The sequence below is a fragment of the Medicago sativa genome, chromosome 2, assembly GCF_051527215.1.
Source record: "Medicago sativa cultivar Bolivia chromosome 2, Bolivia_mono, whole genome shotgun sequence".
In the NCBI taxonomy this organism is placed as follows: Eukaryota; Viridiplantae; Streptophyta; class Magnoliopsida; order Fabales; family Fabaceae; genus Medicago; species Medicago sativa.
The window spans coordinates 71,830,992-71,852,403 of record NC_140750.1 but is presented as its reverse complement, the minus strand read 5'-3'; the positions used below and the strand labels follow the sequence as shown (position 1 = coordinate 71,852,403).

Genomic DNA, 21,412 nt, shown 5'->3' with positions numbered 1-21,412 from the left:
ATATCATGTTCTTAACACTAAAAAAAACTTGTTAAAAAACAACACACATAACAATCATTATGATCTTCATGTTTAATTAAGTTTGATATCATTAAAACATCTAAATTTATACATATTTTATCATTAAAATTAACACTATTAATAATTTCTTAAAAAAAAAATTATTAATAATTTCTTTAATAATTGTGCAAAACTCAAATAAAACATCTAATTTAAGACCGGTATCATTCTTACAAGTAAAGTCCATACTGCATTGCGTAAAGGCTGTCCTCTTTTCAACGCATTTGATACTTTGATCTTCATTTCATGTGTGCGTTCTACTCAATCCTTTTCCGCACAGATCCACACTCATCGCTACGCTAATCGATTCAATTCAATTCCATTAGGTTTATCTTTCTCCCACTTTTCTCGATCCACATTTTCAATTATCATTTATCATCAATTTTCAATAACGATTTATTAACTATATAGTTTTGTTAATTAGTTAATTTGTTGAAAATTTGCATGTTGAAGATTGTTAGAAGAAGAATTGGAAGAAGAAGAAAAAGTAAAATCGATAGATACAGTTGATTGTGTTATTCATGTTTGCTGTTCCTGCTAATAGTCCTCACTTACGCAAATCTGGGAGTAGACCTGTTGTTTATGATCTTGGTACTTTCAAATTATTTAAGTTTAAATATGCTTTTAGTCTCCGCAAATATAGTGTTCTTCTTTAGTTTTAGTCTCTTTTTAGTTTTTGTGTTTGGATTTGCAGAAACTGTTGTTTTTAGTCCCTGACGTCAACTTATTGGGCCACGTGGCATGCTTTTATTGGGCCGCGTATGACGTCAGGTACTAGAAACAATAGTTTTTGAATTCAAAAAAACTTACCGTGACTAAAAGCAAAAAACGATACAATTGCAGAGATTTAAATCATATATAATTATACTAGTTTTTGGTGTTTAATTAATAGAGTTTATTGGTTTTTTCTGTTTGTAGATGAATTTGAGGAGGAAAATGGTGCTGATGAAAGTTTATTGCATTCTGTTGAGGGAAATGATTCGAGGGGTGGAGCAACGCCAATGAATGGTTCTGGAATGATGCCCTCGCCTGTTTTGTTGTGGAGATTCAAGGTTTTTTTTTTTGTTGTTTTAAAAAGTTTTTTGAACTTTGTAAATTCTCTTCTATCACTATAATATGTTTGATGCTTTTGATTGAGTGAATGCCAAAGTTGTCTGTATGGTGAGATGGAATGTGTCTTTTTCCTTTGTAAGTTGTCACTGTTGTTAAATGGCAGCCAAGGCACTTCCATGGCAGAGTGGCGTGGCGTATTTTTTGAAAACCTCCATACGTGTTTTGTGAAGAGATGCCTGTCATTGTTGTGTCATAAGCCAAATTGGCGTGTTTATATGGAGGATTTTTGGCCTTATGCCATATTCCACCATCTGCCATAAACAACACCGGGAGCTGCTTAATATTTGATTGCATTGGATAGAAAAATCTAGCGTTGGTTGACAATATCTTATCTGAGAACAGACAGTCATTCAGTTATATCATCTTTAGACTTGGACATGTTATTGTAATTATGAGATGCAATATGACTTTAGGTCTATTGTGTTCTTCAAACTGCTCTCTTTCCTTCTATTGTATTTTATTTTATAATAAATTTTCAAGAATTAATTGAAGTGAATGTCTAGGTACTGTTGTTTCTTATTTGGGGATTCATCTGTTGCAAGGTCAGTACTGTTTTCCCTCTACTACATTTCTCATCATTCCCTATAATGTGGTTTGAAATTGAGTTTGAGTTAATATCTTAAGGATTTCACGATGGTACTTCAATCTTATATGCCATAACGGAAAATTGCAGATTGGATGGGATTCTGTAATGAGAATGAGTGCAGACAAGCGGGAATTATTTCTATATGAAGCATTTTTGTATTTTAATCCTCTTCTTCTCGCGGTTAGTTTTTCTTCCCACTATTTCAGTTTCTATGTGGGTGTGCACACATGGATATATCTCTGTGTATGGATTGAAGGATGTTGTTAAAGATATACTTTTATATCTTTGCATTCTTCATTGTATTGTGTTTCATCTCATTTTTATGTTTCAGGCTTTGATGGTTTGGCTTTGGGGAATCAACTTATGGGTTTTTGCTCAGGGTGGAGTTAATTATGCAAAAATATTTGATCTTGATCAAAATCATCTGACTCACGGAGAAATATGGAAGGTATCAACTCATCACTTTAACTCATGTCATATTTTGCGCATGAAATCGATTTCTTTAGGACCATTAGGGAAATTAAAAAGGGAGTGGCATCGCCTAGAAATTTGAAGTTAGCATCCATTTTTGTTCCAATATTTGGTTTTCTCAACAATAAACTTTTACTTTCTTTTTATTCAGTCTGTTTTTATGCTTAGTACATCAAATATGCATTGAGTGGAATTTTAATTAAAACTAGTTAAGACTAATAAAGAACAAAACAATCATGGATTTATTGCTGTTTGCAAGGAATGGACATTCCTGTGCATCTAGGAGAGAATAGGGTTTCCTTAAAAGGTCAAGGTGTAGAACATAAGAAACATACCATTTGTTTTAATATAAACCAAGTAACATGCTCTGGAGGGTGTTCTGTTGGAATGGAAGGATCAGTCTATGTACTAAATGTGGTATAAGTAATCTTGCGTTTATTACACTAAACTTTTTGTTAGTTTTGTGTGCTCTGTTTTAAATTTGGGTGCTTTGCTTTGATTAGAAATGACAACATTAGAGAGAGTGTTGGGGTAGTTCCTATAGTAAAAAAGATGGTTGAAACTAGGCTTAGGTGGTTTGGGCATGTAGAGAGAAGACTTATGGATTTTTTAGTTAGGAGAGTAGATCAGATGGAGGGGAGTTGGATCACTGGAGGTAGAGGAAGACCAAGAAAAACTATTAAGAAAGATCTAGAGATAAATGAGTTGGATAGAAATATGGTATTTGATAGAAAATTATGGTGTCTCTTGATTCATCTAGCCGACCCCACATAGTGGGATAAGGAGTGGTTGTTGTTGGGTGCTTTGGTTTCAATTTACTGTTACGATATTGCTGAACGATAGCCTGATGCCTAGAAGGCACTAATGATATACGATATGACATGGACATGGGAGAGGATAGATTTAAAAATTATAGGATATAACATGGATGTAATTCAACCCTCAAAATTGGGAGTCTAGGTATCCTCCATTTAGCAAAGGCTCCATTTACTCCATTTAGGCTTTGGATGAGAGAACAAATATTTTACAGATTAGGTTATGACATTTTAAATATATTAAAATTCTATCATTTATCTAACTGTTGTGGTATTTTTATATGTAGTGGTATGAAAGTTCAAAAAAATTGGAGAAAAAGTACAATTAAAAGTGCCCCAACACGACACGACTACTGTTTATAAATCTTTGTGCTTTCTTGCGTGATGCTATAAAGCTCCCATCATAATAGAGTCCAGTGAAGGGTCAAATTGTTATGGTTATATTATTTGCAGCCCTTACGTTTTCCATAGGCTGATTTCTATGATATTCTAGTCAATAGGCAGGCATACAATAACAAATCCTACCGCTGTGCCAAGAACCCACTTTCCTGGATAAAAAATCCAACCACTGTGCTAAGAACCCACTTCCCTATTATTATGTCGCTAAATTGGCAAATTTCATGGCTTTCTTCTCAGTTCTCCGCCATTCATTTCTCTAATTCTTTTTCTCTTTTTATACTTTGTTCTCCATTTTCTAATAAGTAATAATTCATCTCAAGTGATTGATTGCTATTTTTCCCCCTAAAATTTTTCCGTGTTGATTATTGCAGTGTGCCATGTGGATGACAATCATTGTTCCAACCAGTATGACAGCATACATTTATCTTTATTCTCATGGAGAAGTCGCATATGCTGCATCACAACCAGTGTAATAGATGCATCCACACTGATTACATTTGTTTGCTTGGTTATCACTTTTATCAATTTAATATTGTAGTATTGTCATTTATTCATTGTTTTATATATGATTGATGAATATTTAATTTTATTTTGTGCTTCCTTTTATATATCTTATTATTGGAAGATGTTGAATTTTGTATGTAACCTTCTGCAGGTGCTCTTGTATGCTGCTATTGTGATGGTTTTAATATTCCCCTTTGATATCTTCTATTTTTCATCTAGATATTTCTTCTTAAGGACACTCTGGCGAATAGTTTTCCCATTACAGGCAAGTTTTCTTTTATTTGGATGTATTGTGTTCTATAGTTCTTGATGTGCTTCTCTTGAAATAGTGGTCAGTTGTTAACGTCTGAGTTATATTTATGCTATGCATGAAAGGAAAATATATAAGTATGAAAATAGAATGCTTGATTCATGTATCATATTTACTTGTGTTTTCTCTGTGTTCAGCTTCATAATAATAACAGAAATATACATGCACAAGTAAAACACGTAGAAGGTTGAACCTTTCTATGAGTTTTCTTTGAAGACGCCCATAATTATGGCAGTGTTAAAACTTTTTTTTTTTTTTTTGAAGAAGCTAAATTAGCCCACCCAAATTGGCACCGGGGAGAATCAAACCTGAGACCTTGAGGAGGAGCATACTCTCGGGTCCCAAGCCAATACCACCAGACAACCCAAGTGGGTTTGCAGTGTTAAAACTTAGATGTGAATTATTGTTTTTCTTTATTTATTCAGATTCTTAGGACTTGATATCTGAGCCTAAATCTTACCCTTGTTTTTCTCTATCCCTCACCAACTTACGCTTTTGGTATCTTGTTGGAGAATTAAGCTTGCATATGATTTGACATTTTTCTATTTTTATTAAAATAGGCAATATCATTCGCCGATTTTTTCTTGGCTGATATTTTAACTTCAATGGTAAAGGTATGTTTTCCTTCCAATATTATATTTCTCTTGAAAAATCTGTTTTCTCTCCCATGTTAACCTTCATTAATGATTTTATTAACTAGGTTTTGAGCCTAAGTATTAGTTTATTATTTCTAGATCTAAAGGTATACTTTTGCCTGTCTATTGGTATATACTTTTGCATGTATATACCTTTGTTACTAATACAAAGGTCCAACTCTGGCGCGCACACATGACACAACCTGAGAGTTTAGAATTGGCATAATTTGTTGATCTAATCCAAATTTTAGTTCCTAAGTTTCTTACTAATGCATATCAATTTTATTTTGATTGTCATTACAATTTTATGCAGGTCTTTTCTGATTTGGAGCGTTCAGTATGTAGAATGGTCCACCAACAGGTTTGGTTCTTATAAATCCATGTCTCCTATTCTGATCATTCCATGAATTTGGTCAACTTGAATATATAATAAATTTCTTTTTTATTGAATTGAGATTATGGAACAAATTCCCTTGATCCCATGCAAATTGTTTTCTAGAGCTAAATCAGCTCAGTGATTCTATAATATTGAGATTTGTAATTCAACTACAATTTTGATTGTGCTTACCGTTCTCCGTTCTTATATAACTTTTACTAATGATTAGACTTTTGAACCTGTATACATAGATTTCCCTAAAGTTGATGCTCAATTAATCATTTGTCTCATGAGAGGATGCATTTTTTATTTTTTTTGTAGGTTGCAACAATTGCTTGGTTGGAAGCTGATTCTGTTTGTGGCAGTCACTCTGTTGTAATTCCATTAGTTCTTGTTTTGCCTTACCTTTTCCGCTTCAACCAATGTCTCCGGCAGTACAAAGATACTGGAGAGAAAACTAGTCTTCTGAATGGTAAGATCTCTTTGTTGCTCTAATTAATGCCCTTTTCTGTTTCCTTGTAGAACTTGTGTTGTATCACTCATCATCTAAATTTTGCAAGTTTATGAAATTGATGTTATACATTACTACAACAGTCGAAGCCATTTTTCACGAAATTGATGTTATGCATAGTTTAATATGGACGTTTTCTTTTCCTTTTCTGTTTGGCTTTTATTGTGAAATTATGTTTGTAGTCAAATAAATACCACACCACACCACACCATTTAAGGGATGTTTTCCTCTAGTTTGCTTGTGTTGCTTCCAATTGTTTGGGACTCCACTTTGAGAGCTTCTGTTGCAGTTTGAAATAAAATTTGTCAGGCGAACTTAGGACATTTATTTTAGTCTTTGTTGGAGTCATCTTTTGCACACAGGTTGAGCTTAGTTCAACTCCGCTAACAAGTAACAAATTTATGGGTGAGGACTGCCCAAACCTTATAAGCACCAACAAAAGTCATATCTCTAGGCAACGTGGGACCAAACTAAACCCACGCCTCACACCTAGCTAACAGTGAAGGCGCTAGAGGATGCAATGAAGACAGCTAGAGTTGGACTGCAATTAAGACAGATTTTACACCCCCCTCCCCCCGCCACTGTAGGCCTAATGGATCAGAAGCATGAAGAATATATAGAGGCAACCCATCAGCTTATCTTTCATAGACTTTAATATCATTTTAAAATTTTGGGTGGACAAACTATATCCCACAACATTAGTTTTAGTTCTAAGGTGAGGATTTCCCAATCCTTATATATAAACACTATAATGGATATCTCTAGGCGATTTGAGACTAAATCTGTCCCTCATACCCAACACAACGAAGGTGCTGGAGGCTGCAATGAAGAGCGCCCGAATGCTATAATTATTAATAATGAATTTTTCATGTTTTTAAAAATGATGTTCTTTGTTGTCATGAACCATCCAAAAAACTTGAGCTGTTTTCTGAAAACACAAGAACAGGGTTATATTATATTTCTAGTATGCCCCCGCCTATTAGACCTTTTTGAACTTGATGCATGGCCCATGCATAAGTCCATCTTCATTAAGTTTCAACTCAACTTTTTTTATTAGAAGAATGGAACAACAAGGAATTGACCATTTGGTCAGAAAGGATATGTTATGTAATGAACTTATCCTAAAAGCTGAAGTTGTCAGGGAAAGACATCTGAATGATTTTTATATTATATTTCTAACAAGTTCTTTTGGTCATGGTTTCAGCATTAAAATACTCAACTGCAGTGCCAGTGATTTTTCTTTCTGCTCTCAAATATCATGTTTTCCCTGAACGGTGGACAAACTTCTATAGACCTCTTTGGCTTCTGTCAAGTGTTGTTAACTCATCGTACTCTTTCTACTGGGATGTGACTCGAGATTGGGACCTAAGGTATGAGGAATGTTTGTCCTACATACACCTTTTATGGTATTTCAAACTAAGCTAAGCTTTCTAAAATGTAGATTCTAATGTCAGGATCAATTTTATATCTTAGCCAAACACTTCTAAAAATGGAAGAAGCTGCTTTCATTCCCAATATTGAGTCTCCAGCTGGTACTTCATTGTTAGAATAGTATAAAATATCTTTTATAATTTATATTATACTTGAGTATCTTTAGTTATTTCCTAGGATTAGTTTATAATTTTAGAGTATCTTGTAGTATCTCTTAGGATTATATTTTATATTATGATTTTTTCTTGATTTGTGATTGAGTCTGTGTATTCCTATAAATAGGAATATGTATTTAGTCTTTTGTATTAACTATTAAGCTACTATCCAGTTAGTATCAAGTGATTATCAATAATATTTAAGGTTTTTAATATTTTCTCTCTCTCTTTTATCTAAAATCCCACAACTTGAATGATAACTTTTTCACCACTGATGTGACCTAGTGTGATATAAATATTCCTTTCTCTTTTGGCAGTGGCTTCACTCGAATATTCAAGTTCAGCAAACCACATCTGTTCTCATATTTGCTATATGGAAGGAGATGGGTAAGTATAGTTGTATGGCTAGAATTCACTAGCTCCTTTTCCTTTATAATTTGTCATTTGTTTTGATTTCAAGGTAACCATTTCGTAAGACTTCTCACTTTAACTTTGTTAATGAGCTTGTCTTGTACAGTTTCAAAAGTAGGGACTTCATGCTTTTTAATCTTTTCTGGGGTGTGTGGGGGCCATGTTTATTTAGTTTCCAATTTTAATGCTTTTTAATCTTTTCTGGGGTGTGTGGGGGCCATGTTTATTTAGTTTCCAATTTTAAAAAATATAGACAGGCCATGGATTCTTTATTACGCGATGAATGACTCATCGAGTCATCTGTGAATATAGGATTTGTATTCAGTCTTTGCATTTCCTTCAAAATTTGATAAATGTTGATCAAGTCTATGATGCCTTAGTGTAATCAATGGTTAAATTAGCAACTTGTAACTCCTTACATGCGTAAAATCTTATTTACGCGGTTCTCATTTTCTATCTGGTTTGTTGAATGTTTGAAATTCACGTGGTAAAAGAAAAAAGACGAACAGTAGAGAACTGAAACAACAAAACAGATTGTTTCATCATTGTTCTGAAGTAGTTTTGATATATATGGAATTGCAGGTTTACATTTGGGTGATTGGAAGCAATTTGGTTTTGCGTTGCACATGGACATACAAGCTTTCTGCCCATCTTCGCCACAATTACCTCACGGTGTTCACAATTGCTGCTTTGGAGATTTTCCGCCGCTTCCAGTGGATCTTTTTCCGTGTTGAAAATGAGTGGAACAAGATGAATAACAAATCACACATGCAGCTCTCGACGAGTGAAAAGTCAAATGAGGAAGAGAATTTACTTCATTCCATGAATTACAATGTATAGGCTGGAGAACAATATGATGCATGTTTCAAATATTTTGACGATAGGGGAGCTTCATTCTGTTTTGCTTCCCTTTGCATATAAAAATGTCATTCTTTTTTTACAAACTAAACAGCTTGTTCAATTATTACAGTGCTTTTCAGCGGTATTTTGTTCCATTCCGTAATAGCAATTGTATTATAATATCATGTAACCCTTGTTGTAATCCTTCAGGGTTCATAACATTGTTTATGAATGACCAAGTTGCATCCCCAGTATCCCAGTCCTCAGATGTTAATTATGAAGAAGAATCTGTAATTAATCTGCTACAAACCTTAGTTATAGTAACATCTATAATTTCATTGGTTGAAACAGTGGCTGCATGGCACATCCTTCACCAACCAACCAACCGGTCAAAAACTAACAAAACATTGATTTTGCCCTTGCTTTTTTTTGACTTGTAGCTATCGTTATATGGTCCTTCATAGGGGCCTTGTATTTGCAAGGCAGGAAGATACCTCTTATTTTGTTTTGCGCACGAATCAACCAAGCCAAGTTGCTGTTGCCAACTGTATATTCTCAGTAATGGCTTGGTTTTTCTAAGACAAATCACAAAGATGTGGGACCCCCTTTAAATAATATTAGTGGCTTGTGATTTGCAAATAAGAAAAATCTTTGCTACTGACAGAGCCACACACCTAAACCAGATAACATGCAGAGATGGAATTAGCTCCTTAACCATTCAAATAGCAAATATGAGCATCTGCAAGTTCAACTCCCCAGGGTGAAACTGAAACCACCAAGATGGCCTAAATGTTAACAGCAAGTGAGTACAGCAACCATAGCCGGCAGAATCAGCCGGTAACAGGGCCTGCCGAGCTAAACTTGCCAAGAGTGCTGTGGATCCTGTCTTCCACCTTAGAGAAGCTGGTGGCTCGCAATGAAAAACTAGTAGATGAGCTGAACCAGGAACTGGATAAGCTGAATAATGGCACAGTAAGATTAGGGAAGAGCTTGAATTTGTTTCACGGCGTAAGAGCACCAGGAATAAGCATACCTAAGTACTTGGAGAGGATATACAAGTACACTAATTGTAGCCCATCATGTTTTGTGGTTGGCTATGTGTATATAGACATGCTGACTCACAAGCACCCTGATTCTCTAGTCTTGTCCTTGAATGTGCACAGGTTGCTAGTTACCAGTGTCATGGTTGCTTCCAAGATGCTAGATGATGAGTGAGTCCCTAACCCCATTTTACTTCTCCTAAAGCTTAATGTTTTATTGCACTATTAAAGGAACTGAAGTTGATTTAAAGGCCTATTTGGATTAGCTTATCCGGGTTTGTCTATTAGCATAAACACTCATGAGACTCTTTGAGAGAGCTTGTGAAAACAGCTTGTGATATGTCCATAAGTTGTTTTGTGCTTATTATCACAACTTCTCCATGATAGCTTAAAAAACAATTTATAGTTTATATGAAAACAGTTCAACTTTATTTTATCTTTTGTTATTGAAATAGTTTATACATAAAAACTTGGCTAAAAGTGCTTAATTAAGCTATTTATCAAGGCCTTTTAAGTATGGTTAGTTTTACTTCTCTTTTAGCTTACTGTTATATTGTCTTTGTTCTGATTATGTGCATCATGTTCTTTGGTTTTCTGAGCTGTAGACATTATAACAACGCGGTATATGCTCGAGTAGGAGGGGTTAGCAATGCTGAATTGAACAAGCTGGAATTAGAGTTGCTCTTTCTGTTAGATTTTAAAGTTATGGTAAGCCCTCGAGTTTTTGAGAGTTACTGTTTGCACTTAGAAAAGGTGATGCTTGTAAATGGAACTGGCTTGAAGATTGAAAGGACATTGTCACCAAAATCTTTTGAGACTGAAATATCAGTTGAAGATCAGCAAAGCTCTTCCCCACCTCCAATTGTGGATTATGGACTGACATAAGCACTTTTCTTTCTTTCTGTTGTCAATTTTGGGGTCCCTTGGCCTGTTTAGTCCTTCTCTTTTTCTTCATGGCTAAGCAATTATTGGATTGTTCATTGGCCATTTTCTTATTTATATGAATATGATTGATACGAACTTTGTCAAATTTGGCTTTAGTTGTAACAAAATACAATTATATTCATTGTTCTCTTTACATTTTATTTTTCCTAAAGCTTGTTATTCTTGGAGTCATCATATAATATAGTTAATTAAATGGTAAAAGTTATACAAACTTAAAGTGATGCACGTCTACTTTTTCTCTCATTCTCACTTTTCTATTTTGGTCATTTTAAAATTTTTTTATCACATGATCTTGTCAAAATAATAAAATGAAAGATATAATGACCCCCTTGTATTGCACCTCTCCCACCCTTTTGTAACAAAAAAAAAAAAATTAATTTTGCAGCCCTACTAATACATCAGAACCAATTATGTATGTGACTTCCAAAAAAATTATAATAAAAGTCTAATGTTTCTAATTTTTTTTTTAAAAAAAAGTTTCTAATCATCTAACATTATAATTGATTGCCAATTTAATTTACAATGTATATATTTTTTAATTAAATACATAATTTGACACACCCAATTTTGCTAAAGAGGAAAAATAGAAGAACGAAAAAAATATTATTATAACACTAATGATTATTTTACTGTTGTTCTATATGAGATTTGGAACCTTGTTCGTTGATGTCAATTTAATGCACCCGCATATATGAAGAATATATGAATTTAGCCAATGAAGGTTGGTTTAGTTGGTATGGAGTTGAATGCATGTTATGCAAGAACATGGGTTCAACTCTCGCAGTTGCGCGTGATGACCTTTGTGATGAATGGTATGTAAATATGTGATGAATGGTATGTAAATCTCCTTTAAACCTCGAGGCTTGTTCTGACTCTGGTGATCCCTCAAGATTCAACTAATCTAAACTTTTTTTTATTAAAAAAGAAGAAAAGAATATATAAATTTTTCATAGGCGAGTTCTTTCCTTACAACTCAATTTTCTTCAAATGCAAGACAAATGTCGAGATCCTTTATCACTCGAGCCAACCCACACATTCAAATATGAATTTACTTAAAATATGAATTTCTTGCTTAAAGGACTTGTGCTCCTTAAACAAGCAGTCAAAATTTTGTACTGATAACAAGGTAAAAAACAATTATTTTTAATAAACTTGTCCATGTATTTATTAAAAAAAATATACTTTGTTTTTATAAAATGGATAAGAGTAAAAAAAAAAAAAAGGAGAATGACTATAATATAACAAAACACTAGATCGATGTTATTTATTTGTCGGTAAAAATTGGTTTAGTTGGTAACGAGTTGAAACTTATATCAAACAATGAACGAGTTTAACTCTTGTTGTCTATGCAAGAACCTTTTTAATAAATGGTATGCAAATATTTATATAAATGTTTTTTTTTTGACTCGAAACTTACTTGATCATGATGGACATCTAGACTCAATTCATTTAAACTTTCTTTTTGACACCAACACACCCAAACTTTTTAATCACAAAAAAGAAAGTCATTTATTTTTATATTTTTTGATGAAGAAATAAATGGAAAAAATAATAATTTTAAAGCTAAAAACATATACTTTTGTTTTTTATCTTTTAACCTAGGACATGACATACTCATAAGATAAGATAAAATAATAGGATATTGGTAAAATTGGAAGAGAAACTTGGAAAGAACCTCTGACGACAGCTCATAGGCGCAGTTGTTGACGGCAAACCAACGGAGTCACAAACAATACAAAACATCATTTTTCTTTTTTGTCTTTGAACAACAACGTTAATTCATTCAATTGTTTTCTTTGTTCAAATTCCGGTGAGGCCTTACGGTGGTGAAACATGGCCGTGTCTGGTGGTGACAACGATGATGCCTCCAAACAAGACCTCTTTCACCTCATCAAACGCTTTGGTGCTTTTGTTACTTTCAAGATCGGTCATCTCTTCTCTCTCGTATTCCTCTCTCTCTCTCTCTCTCTACCTTTTTTCATCATTCTATTGGATCTGATATATGATATAAAAATCTTGTTATTGTTATTTTTTGTGATATATGATTGGTTCTATTTTAACTATTTTGTATGAAATTTTGATATTTTTGATGGATTTTTGGTGACCCTTTATTGTTGATTGAATGATTAGGAACCAGGGTTGGATAATTAACAACCTAAAGAGTGAAAGTTTGTTTTTTTGTTAGAAACTTTAAATGGGTTTTTTTTGCTTTTAATGTTGGGTGTGGGTAGAAACTAGGAAAAATGAGCTTTTATGTGTCATGGTTTTTGTCAAATTGGGGAAAAATTGTGACCTACTATGTATTTAAATAAGGTATGGTTTAAGTTGGATAGTATAAATGATCAATGTAATGTTTTGGTCTTTTTTTTGGAGCATGTGTAAATAAGGACTTTTACACTATCAATCAATAATGCTTGTTAAATTGTTAAAACATTTGTCTTCAATCATTACTACTTATAAAATTACATATATGATTAGAAACAACAACATTAAAGAGAGAGTTGGGGTAGCACCAATGGGAGAAAAGATGGTGGAGACCATGCTTAGGTGGTTTGGGCATATATTGCAGAGAGAAGACTTGTAGATTATGTATTAAGGAGAGTAGATTAGATGGAAGGTAGTCAGATCACTAGTGGTAGAGGAAGACCTGAAAAACTATAAGAGAAAATATTAGGACAGATCTAGAGATTAATGAGTTGGATCGAAATATGGTATATGATAATAGAACATGATGGTGTAGCTTGATCCATGTAGCTAATCCCACTTAGTGGGATAAGGCTCTCTTGGTTGTTGTTGTTGTCGACAATATAAAACTTTTGACACAAATAGTGTATCAAAATTAAACTCGTGTAAATATTCCAAAGCTCATGATATTGTACTTGTTATTAGGATATTCGCACTATTGGGGCGGTAGCTGGTCTTGCTGTTGCGATTGTTTTCACTTGGAGGTTGTTGAGATCTCCTAATCCTACACAAGGGAGGCAACGGAAAAGGCAAGGTGGTGCATCTAGTAATCCTGGAGCTAGCACAAATTCAAATGCGTCGGTTGTTCCTTCTGATGCTTCTTTACCTTCAGATGAATTACGGGCACAAAATGTTGTAGATGAGTTCTTTCAGCCAGTCAAGGTATGATGTTTTATTTTGTTTCCCACTTTCCTTTGCTTAATGATTCAGAATTCAGCCAATGCATGAATGTTTGTGGATTAATATCCGCTGTATTTTTTTATAGCTTTGGTATTCTAAGTTTGCTTTTTTCTGAATTTTTTCAGCCAACCTTGGGGCAGATAGTGAGGCAGAAGTTGAGTGAAGGAAGAAAGGTAATCAAACATATTCTCTCATGCACTCTTTATGTAGTAGTGGTGTGTGTTCCAGACTTAGTTTTATGGTTATTTATTATAGCCTTCTAGAAATTACCATCTCCTGCGATCATAAGAAATGTCGATTTGGGAGACCACCATTGTCTTAGAGTTTAAATTTTTAATCTACTTAAGGTTAAATTAACATGTCATGGCAAATTACCTGTTTATAGCTTTATAGATTAGAATTGTGTGACATATGTCAATTGATTGTTATTACTCCTAGAGTATACAACTTCCTAGGCTAGTGCTTACTAATTAAGCATTCAATGAATTTATTGTAAAACCATTATAAATACGAAGTGTGTGATCTCATTATAGACACACAATAGACAGAATTTACACGAAGTTTACATATTTTACAGACATCAATAAGAATCTCATTACTTTAGGGGAACTTAAAATAAGTATTCATCAAATTAATGCTTTGTAAGTTATTTATTTAAAAGCGAAGGTTGTAAGTAAAACCAGCTTTAAAATACAAGCTATGTTTATGTTTCTCTTTAGGTTAAAGGATAGTGCTTTAATTTGTTATATTTTTTTAGGAGAATGTTAACCAGTGCCCCCGGGGCATTGGTTAAGCAGCTAAAAGAGGTAAGATTTTATTAAAAAGTTGTGTAATAATTAGTTAGTCAAAAGTATCAGTTTATATTTCCAAGACAATTTTTCTACTTTTGGATTCCTTAACAAGTGCCCCGGGGGCACTGGTTAACAAGACCCATTTTTTTATTGTCTATCTTAATAAGTGGCACTGATACTATTCTTTTTCTCTTGATACATCTAAATAAGATTGTTATATGCATGTCTTTGTGCGATATAGTTGCGTATAAACTGGATGGGAATACTTGATGACATGAGGAACATTTATTTACAAGTTTGTGTTGTTAGTTGTTAAACGTTTGTTTGACCTATGTTTCCCAGCTATTATGACCAATAAGTTGTATGTAGGTAACCTGTCGTCTTCTTGGAGTGATCCTTGAGGAAAGTAGTCCAGAGGAGCTTCAGGTGTGAAATTGTCCTTTCGTATACTTTTGTTTTATTTTATGACATCAAAACAGAGTGATAACAATGCTCTTCATTCTGTTCTTTGCAGAACAAAGCAACTGTGAGATCCTCTGTGCTAGAAGTATTGTTGGAAATAACTAAATTCTGTGATTTATATCTCATGGACCGGGTTCTGGATGACGAAAGCGAGGTGTGTGTCACTTATCACCATATATTAATCACTCATCATGTCTTATGTAATGAACTTGATGGAAATGATGCACAATGCTTCATGTTATATGCTGCAAATTTACCATTTTTCAATGTTACGAATATTTTTTTATGACCGAATGATTCTGTAAAAATGAACTGGGATATGGCAGTTACTTGAAGCCAAAAATATCTTACCCTAAGATTCAGAATATGAAATTTAAGCTAGTTTTTTTTTTTTTTTTTTTTGTAGAAATGATATTTGAACAACCATTTTTAAACAACTTTTGTGACAACTCTTTCTCTCTCATACTCTCGTTGTACTTTTATTCTATCTCTTTTCTCTCTCTCTCTCTCTCTCTCTCTCTCTCTCTCTCTATATATATATATATATATATATATATATATATATATATATATTGTTATTGTCCAATAAGAAGAGACGAAAAAAGACTGTCACAAAAGTTGTTTAAAATTGGTTGTACAAATATCATTCCTCTTTTTTTTTAGGGAGAAATATAAGCTAGTTGCGACATTAGATATATGAAATTTCTTTATTATTTTATGATCTTTTCCTAGTTTGGAACACACATACTGTTAAGTTATTAATATCACGCAACTGCTATTTAAGCTAGTAGAGAGATTTCTTAAAGCAGTTAGTCTCAGATTTCGAACTAAATTTGATCTCAGGCCTAGTATTCCTCTTGCTACTCTGTTGTAGCATACAATATTGTTAAACTGATTACATTCTATCTTTATGTATGGATTATTTCTGCAGAAAAAAGTTCTTGTAGCGTTAGAAGAAGCAGGGGTATTCACTTCAGGTGGTTTGGTTAAGGACAAGGTATGTCATGTGAACACTCCTCAAACATTGTGTTTTTTTCTTTATAGAAGTTAACCACCTTCTTGCTGGGCAGTGTTGCACTTTACGTTTGTCAAGTTTGCATATAAAAAAATATATTTCTTTTTTATGTAGTCATCCTTTTGTGTGCTGTAGTTTACACATGTTGATTGACAACATGAGAATATCAATATCATTTTTATTTAACAATTTTAAACATTATCTTTGACTGTGAACATTTGCACGGATAGACATCTTGATCAGAGATGTCCTGAGAAACATCTTTTGCCATTTTAAAGATTACCTTTAGAGAGAACCTTTACTCTTATCTAATTATTGTTTTTGTAGAAGAATTATGACTGATGTTGAGAAAACTGAAGACAAATTCAATGTGAAATAGTCTAGAAAATAAACCGTCATCATGACTAGGGAGGGGAGTCACAAATAATAATCATTATAGAATTTAATTACCATGCAAGGACAATGTAAAAGGTTTTACAAAAACATTCAATCATATATGCCTATCTAGAATCTAGAATCTATATATTTGTGAAGGTATTTTATGAACCAATATTATAACACGACACCATGGTAAAATATGATTGGAATCCTGTGCACTACTTTTTTTATACTGGCAGTGCATAATTATTGAATTCATAATGATATATGTTTGTTGCCATTTGCTGGCTGTATATGCTCTTTTCAAGACATCCTTGGAACCTAAAATTCTGATGCCTGCAAGAGTTATATCTTGTCATTTGAGATGTTACAAATTTAGATGGCAACAAATACTCCGACAAAATTGTGATCTGTAGCAAATGTTTGTCTTGTGTATCTAATGAATGCTGTAAATGTCAATGAGCTCAATAAACCGATTGCTGCATACTTATGTTTTGAAACAACCTTTTTGTCCTCTATTTTGATATCCCATACCTATATGCAGGTTCTCTTCAGCAGCACTGAGAATGGACGCTCGTCATTTGTTCGTCAATTAGAACCAGATTGGCATATCGACACAAATCCCGAAATTGTCACCCAGTTAGCTGTATGTTACTATATATCTTGACTTCAATCAGCTAGTCAAATTCATGCTTTGAATAGTATTAAATTATTAATAACCATATCATTGTTTCTTTCTAATGATTAACAACAAATCATGTTGCAGAGGTTTATCAAGTATCAGCTCCACATAGCGCCTTATAAAACAGAACGAACTGCCGCTAATGTGTTCAGTGCTCCATCTTTGGAACTTTTCTTTGGATCCACATGAGAACCAAAAAACACTACTAATCACATGTTATTCATAAGTGTCTACTAGTTTGGTTTGTGTCAGAATCTTGGATTCAACCTTTCACCATACATTTTTTCCCAGCTTTTCTAGAGACAGATGAGAAAACTAGGTTAGATTTTCTTCAAGCTTTGATGGGTTCTCACACTAGGTTGGTGAAAGACCTGCTTCTGTGCACGTGTATGATGCTTTGAGAAAGAAGTTATATTGTTTTCTTCTTGTTTACCTTTTGTTTGAAAATTGTGAATTAGATTCAGACATTTTGAACTGACAAGGTAGCAATTTATGTTAGATGTTTGTATTCTATCCTTTTACAAACATGATAATATGTCATCGTGGACAATATTAATGACCATCCTTCAACCAATACTTGTTAATGTAAAATTTTTTTGATGCTTAAACTTCACAATTTCGAAATGTTGGCATACTTGATTCACTTACAACTCTTCATCTCTCTGGTGACCTATAAAGTTGCTGAGTTGGACATAATTATAAGTATTTTTTTGGTTTCAAAGAGACTCGCGGCGAAATTTACACAAGTTTAAAGAAGGATATTGTTGGTTTGACAATATCCCTACAATTTTTTTACCATCTGAGCTGTATATAATACATGTATATACAGACAAACAGCTATACAATTAATTGGTGGTTTGTTGAAACAGTGCAATTTAAGTTGTTGATGTTTAAATAGTTATGAAGTTTAGTTGTAGAAGTGCATTAGGGGGCAGCACATGATTAAAATTTGGGATGGAATAGGTGTGGGCATCGGGAGATGGTTATCTGATAACATTAAACGAGAGGTGGCTAATGGGGCATCAACTTTGTTTTGGAAAGATAGGTGGGTGGGAGAAAGCTGGTTGTGCGATAGACTTAGCCGCCCTTTTTGACTTATCTGAGAATAAGTTGTTGTCAGTGACTGACATGTTCGCAATCGGTTGGGGTGAGGGAGGTAAGGCTTGGAAGTGGAGGAAGCGTTTGTTTGCGTGGGAAGAGGAACAGGTGGCCGAGATTATTTTACTGTTAACAAATTTTGTCTTGCACTAACAAATGGATTTGGGAATTACATTCATCCAAACTTTATTATGAGAGAAATGCTTATGAATTTTTTATTTATATAGACAATAGCGGTTCATAGATCAGTAAGAATATTTGGTTAAAATTGGTTCCCCTAAAAGTGAACTTGTTTTTGTGGAGACTGCTTCTTAATTGAAGTCCTACTTAATGTGATTTGTTTAAGAGAGGCGTTGTCCCTCTTGATGCTTGTAATTGTATAGGAGGATGTGGATTGTACGAGGACAATGATCATTTATTTGTTCGTTGTGTTGATTTTGGGAGGCTTTGGAATAAAGTGTCAGATTGGTTGGGCTACGAATTTGTGGGACATGGTTTTATCATGGATCATAGGAACCAATTTTGTGTTTTGGGTAGCTTATCTAAACGTGACAAAACCGTGATGTCTATTATATGGGAGTCTACAATTTGGGTAATTTGGAAAAGAACGCAATGCTCATATTTTTTAGTAGCAGGTGGCGACTATGCAAGTTTTATTAGAGAAGATCAAACTCCAAACATATTTGTGGTTGAAGTCAAGACTTGTTTCTTTTGATTTTGATTACCGGTTTTGGAGGTTGCATCTCAAAACTGTTTGTTGTGTGTAGTTTAGTTTGCTTGTTTTTTGGTGGTGTTTTTCCATGTTGTGACTCTTTGTACTTTTTAGAATTCTATTTGGCACGTCTTGTGCTGGATAGAATCTCGTTAATCTAATTCCATTTTAGCTTGCTAAAATAAATTATAATTTTTGAAAAGCTACTTTTAACATCTTTTCATTTGAAACTGTTTTTAGATTTTTTTTTTTTCCTTTTTGTAGATCCTGTTTTTTTTAACTATAACAAACAGAAACAATTGTTTTTAAAGTGATTTTTAAAAAAGTTGTAACTAACAGCCCCATAGAGCTTGTTTGTTACGGATTAGAATAAAAATGATTTTGACACTCAGCTACACATAGCTGCGCCTCTGCTGGAATGACACCATGGATCACCAAATTTGATTTTGTTGGTAGTCTATCACGTAGTAGCCTCCACGAATAAATAGACACCTTCAAAGGGACTTGCTTATGCCAAATTAAATCCATGCTTGATTGAACATGTGCATACTCCTGGGATGTCAGCATGTCATAAACACCACAAATGGAATAACGTCCTATCGGGTCCAAATGCCACTGCCACATATCAGAAGTAGTGTCCTGCAAAGGAACATCATGTAGTAATTCCCTACACTCTGCTAGCATCTCCTCCTCCCACACCCACAAACTACAACGCCACCTCCACGCCTCCCCTCCATCCTCCCAACCTAACAAAAACATATCCCTAACCGTGATCGCTTTGTTGTCGGCCAGATCGTAAAGACGACGAAAGCGATCACGTAAAGGAGTGCCGCCACACCAACAACCACACCAAAAATAAGTGGCCGCCCCATCCCACACCCTCCTCGACACACACTCTGTAAACCACCCATCACCACTACCTCCTACCCCTTCCCGAATTCTCACAATCTCTCACCACCACGAAGAACAACTCTGGCCCCCATCCTGCAACCTCCCGTCATCCGCACCATACCTAGCCACCAACACCCTACGCATCACTATCAACTAACAGACACCAACACCATTTCCTCAACAAAGCGGTGTTAAACTCCCTCAACTTCCTAACCCCCAACCCACCGTAACACTTCAATCTTTTGATAGTTCTTTTCTCTCTCCTCTAGATATGATTTTTTGTTACAAAAGATAAAAAAAAATAAAAATACGTTGATATGTCAAATAATTAAGATGAGACAAAACTATATTTGTGTCGGCCTTTAACTTTGATAAATAGATTCTTTCACAAAAAATATCATAAATAGATAATAAAAGATAGACTATTCATTGATACAATTGATGATTAGAAAAATTTGAAATATAATGAGTAGTTTGTTGAAACATGAGCCCGTTTGTTATAGCTTTTTTAAGAAAAAAATCACTTATTTTAAAAAAATAATCACTTTTAAGAGTTTTGCATCCGTTTGTTACAACTTTTTAAAAAAACTAGAATATGAAACAAACTAAATTATTTTAAAAAAAAATGATTTTGTAAATAAGGGAGCTTCTCAAAAAATAGATTTTTTTTAGAGGAGAGAGAAAATAAGGGTTAAAAGATTGAACTAATTTTGTAACAAAAAATCCCTTTTATATAGTTGTATCCAAACAAACTAAATTATTTTTTTTAAAAAAATGATTTTTATTGCGGTAAACAATTGCAAAATAGATTCTGATTTTTTTTTTATAAAATCTCTAAAAAATAATCTTTAAATTATTTTATGTCAAAATCACTTTTATTTTAATCCGTAACAAACTTGTCCTTATGCTACATAAATATTAAATATAAATTTAAAACTGAATTAACATATTTAGTTGATAAGATCAAAATAATAAATGAAGTTTGTTGAGATATTTATGCCAAAAAGAATATTAGTTTTAAAAAAATAGAAGAATTTTTTTTTTAAGAATAAACATGTAAGCGACATGTGACTTAAAAAAACCTTACTTTATATTGAACTATTGATTAATTATTTATATTTGCATAGTTAGTAACTATATATCCTTTTTTTCAAAAAAAAAAGTAACTATATATCCTATTTTTACTCCTTTTTTTTTAAGTTTTTTATTGTTGGAATTTTTGTTTGAAAAGTTTGGCTTTATGATCGCACTTTTATCTAAATAATCTGTTGAGATTTTTCCGATGATTGTTACACACACTCTTCCCTTATTTATTGTTACACACACTCTTTCCTTATTTTTGGATTTTTTTTGAATTATATTTTCAATAGTTATGTCAACAACCATAAGATAAGTTTGTAAACGAAAAAACAAAAAAAAAAAGAACTATAGGATAAGTTTAATTTTAGACACTTGCGGTTCAAGTATATGCTAGCAGTATATATATTCAACATATGCATGCTCTCCCAAATTTAAACACCTACAACCTACGATAAAAATATCATGAAGAAATTCATCCGACTTGGATGTTTCTTCCGCCCGCACAATGCGAAAACAGTCATGAATAGATCAAATCCTCACGTTGTTCCTAAACAATC

General features: G+C 33.5%; 3 protein-coding genes across 5 annotated transcripts; all 3 read left to right on the top strand.

Annotated features, from left to right (window-relative positions):
- The first annotated feature begins 266 nt into the window (after positions 1-266).
- Positions 267-8,868, top strand: LOC146950387 (uncharacterized). Of its 3 annotated transcripts, XM_085746319.1 has the most exons (15): positions 267-386; positions 514-651; positions 755-831; positions 979-1,112; positions 1,677-1,715; positions 1,847-1,939; positions 2,091-2,207; positions 3,816-3,911; positions 4,100-4,213; positions 4,819-4,872; positions 5,207-5,254; positions 5,591-5,741; positions 6,985-7,150; positions 7,684-7,753; positions 8,360-8,868. In XM_085746319.1, the coding sequence occupies exons 3-15, from the start codon at positions 822-824 to the stop codon at positions 8,615-8,617; spliced, it is 1,350 nt and encodes a 449-aa protein (XP_085602445.1). In that variant the 5' UTR covers positions 267-386; positions 514-651; positions 755-821; the 3' UTR covers positions 8,618-8,868. The 3 variants fall into 3 exon arrangements, with proteins under 3 accessions (XP_085602445.1, XP_085602442.1, XP_085602443.1); XM_085746316.1 differs by lacking the exon at positions 755-831; XM_085746317.1 differs by lacking the exons at positions 755-831; positions 4,819-4,872.
- A 498-nt stretch (positions 8,869-9,366) lies between these two features.
- On the top strand, positions 9,367-10,753 carry CYCP2;1 (cyclin p2;1). Its single transcript, XM_085746320.1, has 2 exons — positions 9,367-9,828; positions 10,263-10,753. The coding sequence occupies exons 1-2, from the start codon at positions 9,407-9,409 to the stop codon at positions 10,540-10,542; spliced, it is 702 nt and encodes a 233-aa protein (XP_085602446.1). The 5' UTR covers positions 9,367-9,406; the 3' UTR covers positions 10,543-10,753.
- A 1,472-nt stretch (positions 10,754-12,225) lies between these two features.
- PEX22 (peroxin 22) lies at positions 12,226-17,648 on the top strand. The gene is made up of 8 exons (XM_085746315.1): positions 12,226-12,546; positions 13,492-13,728; positions 13,872-13,919; positions 14,907-14,963; positions 15,052-15,153; positions 15,931-15,996; positions 16,937-17,038; positions 17,159-17,648. The coding sequence occupies exons 1-8, from the start codon at positions 12,436-12,438 to the stop codon at positions 17,261-17,263; spliced, it is 828 nt and encodes a 275-aa protein (XP_085602441.1). The 5' UTR covers positions 12,226-12,435; the 3' UTR covers positions 17,264-17,648.
- Positions 17,649-21,412: the final 3,764 nt, after the last annotated feature.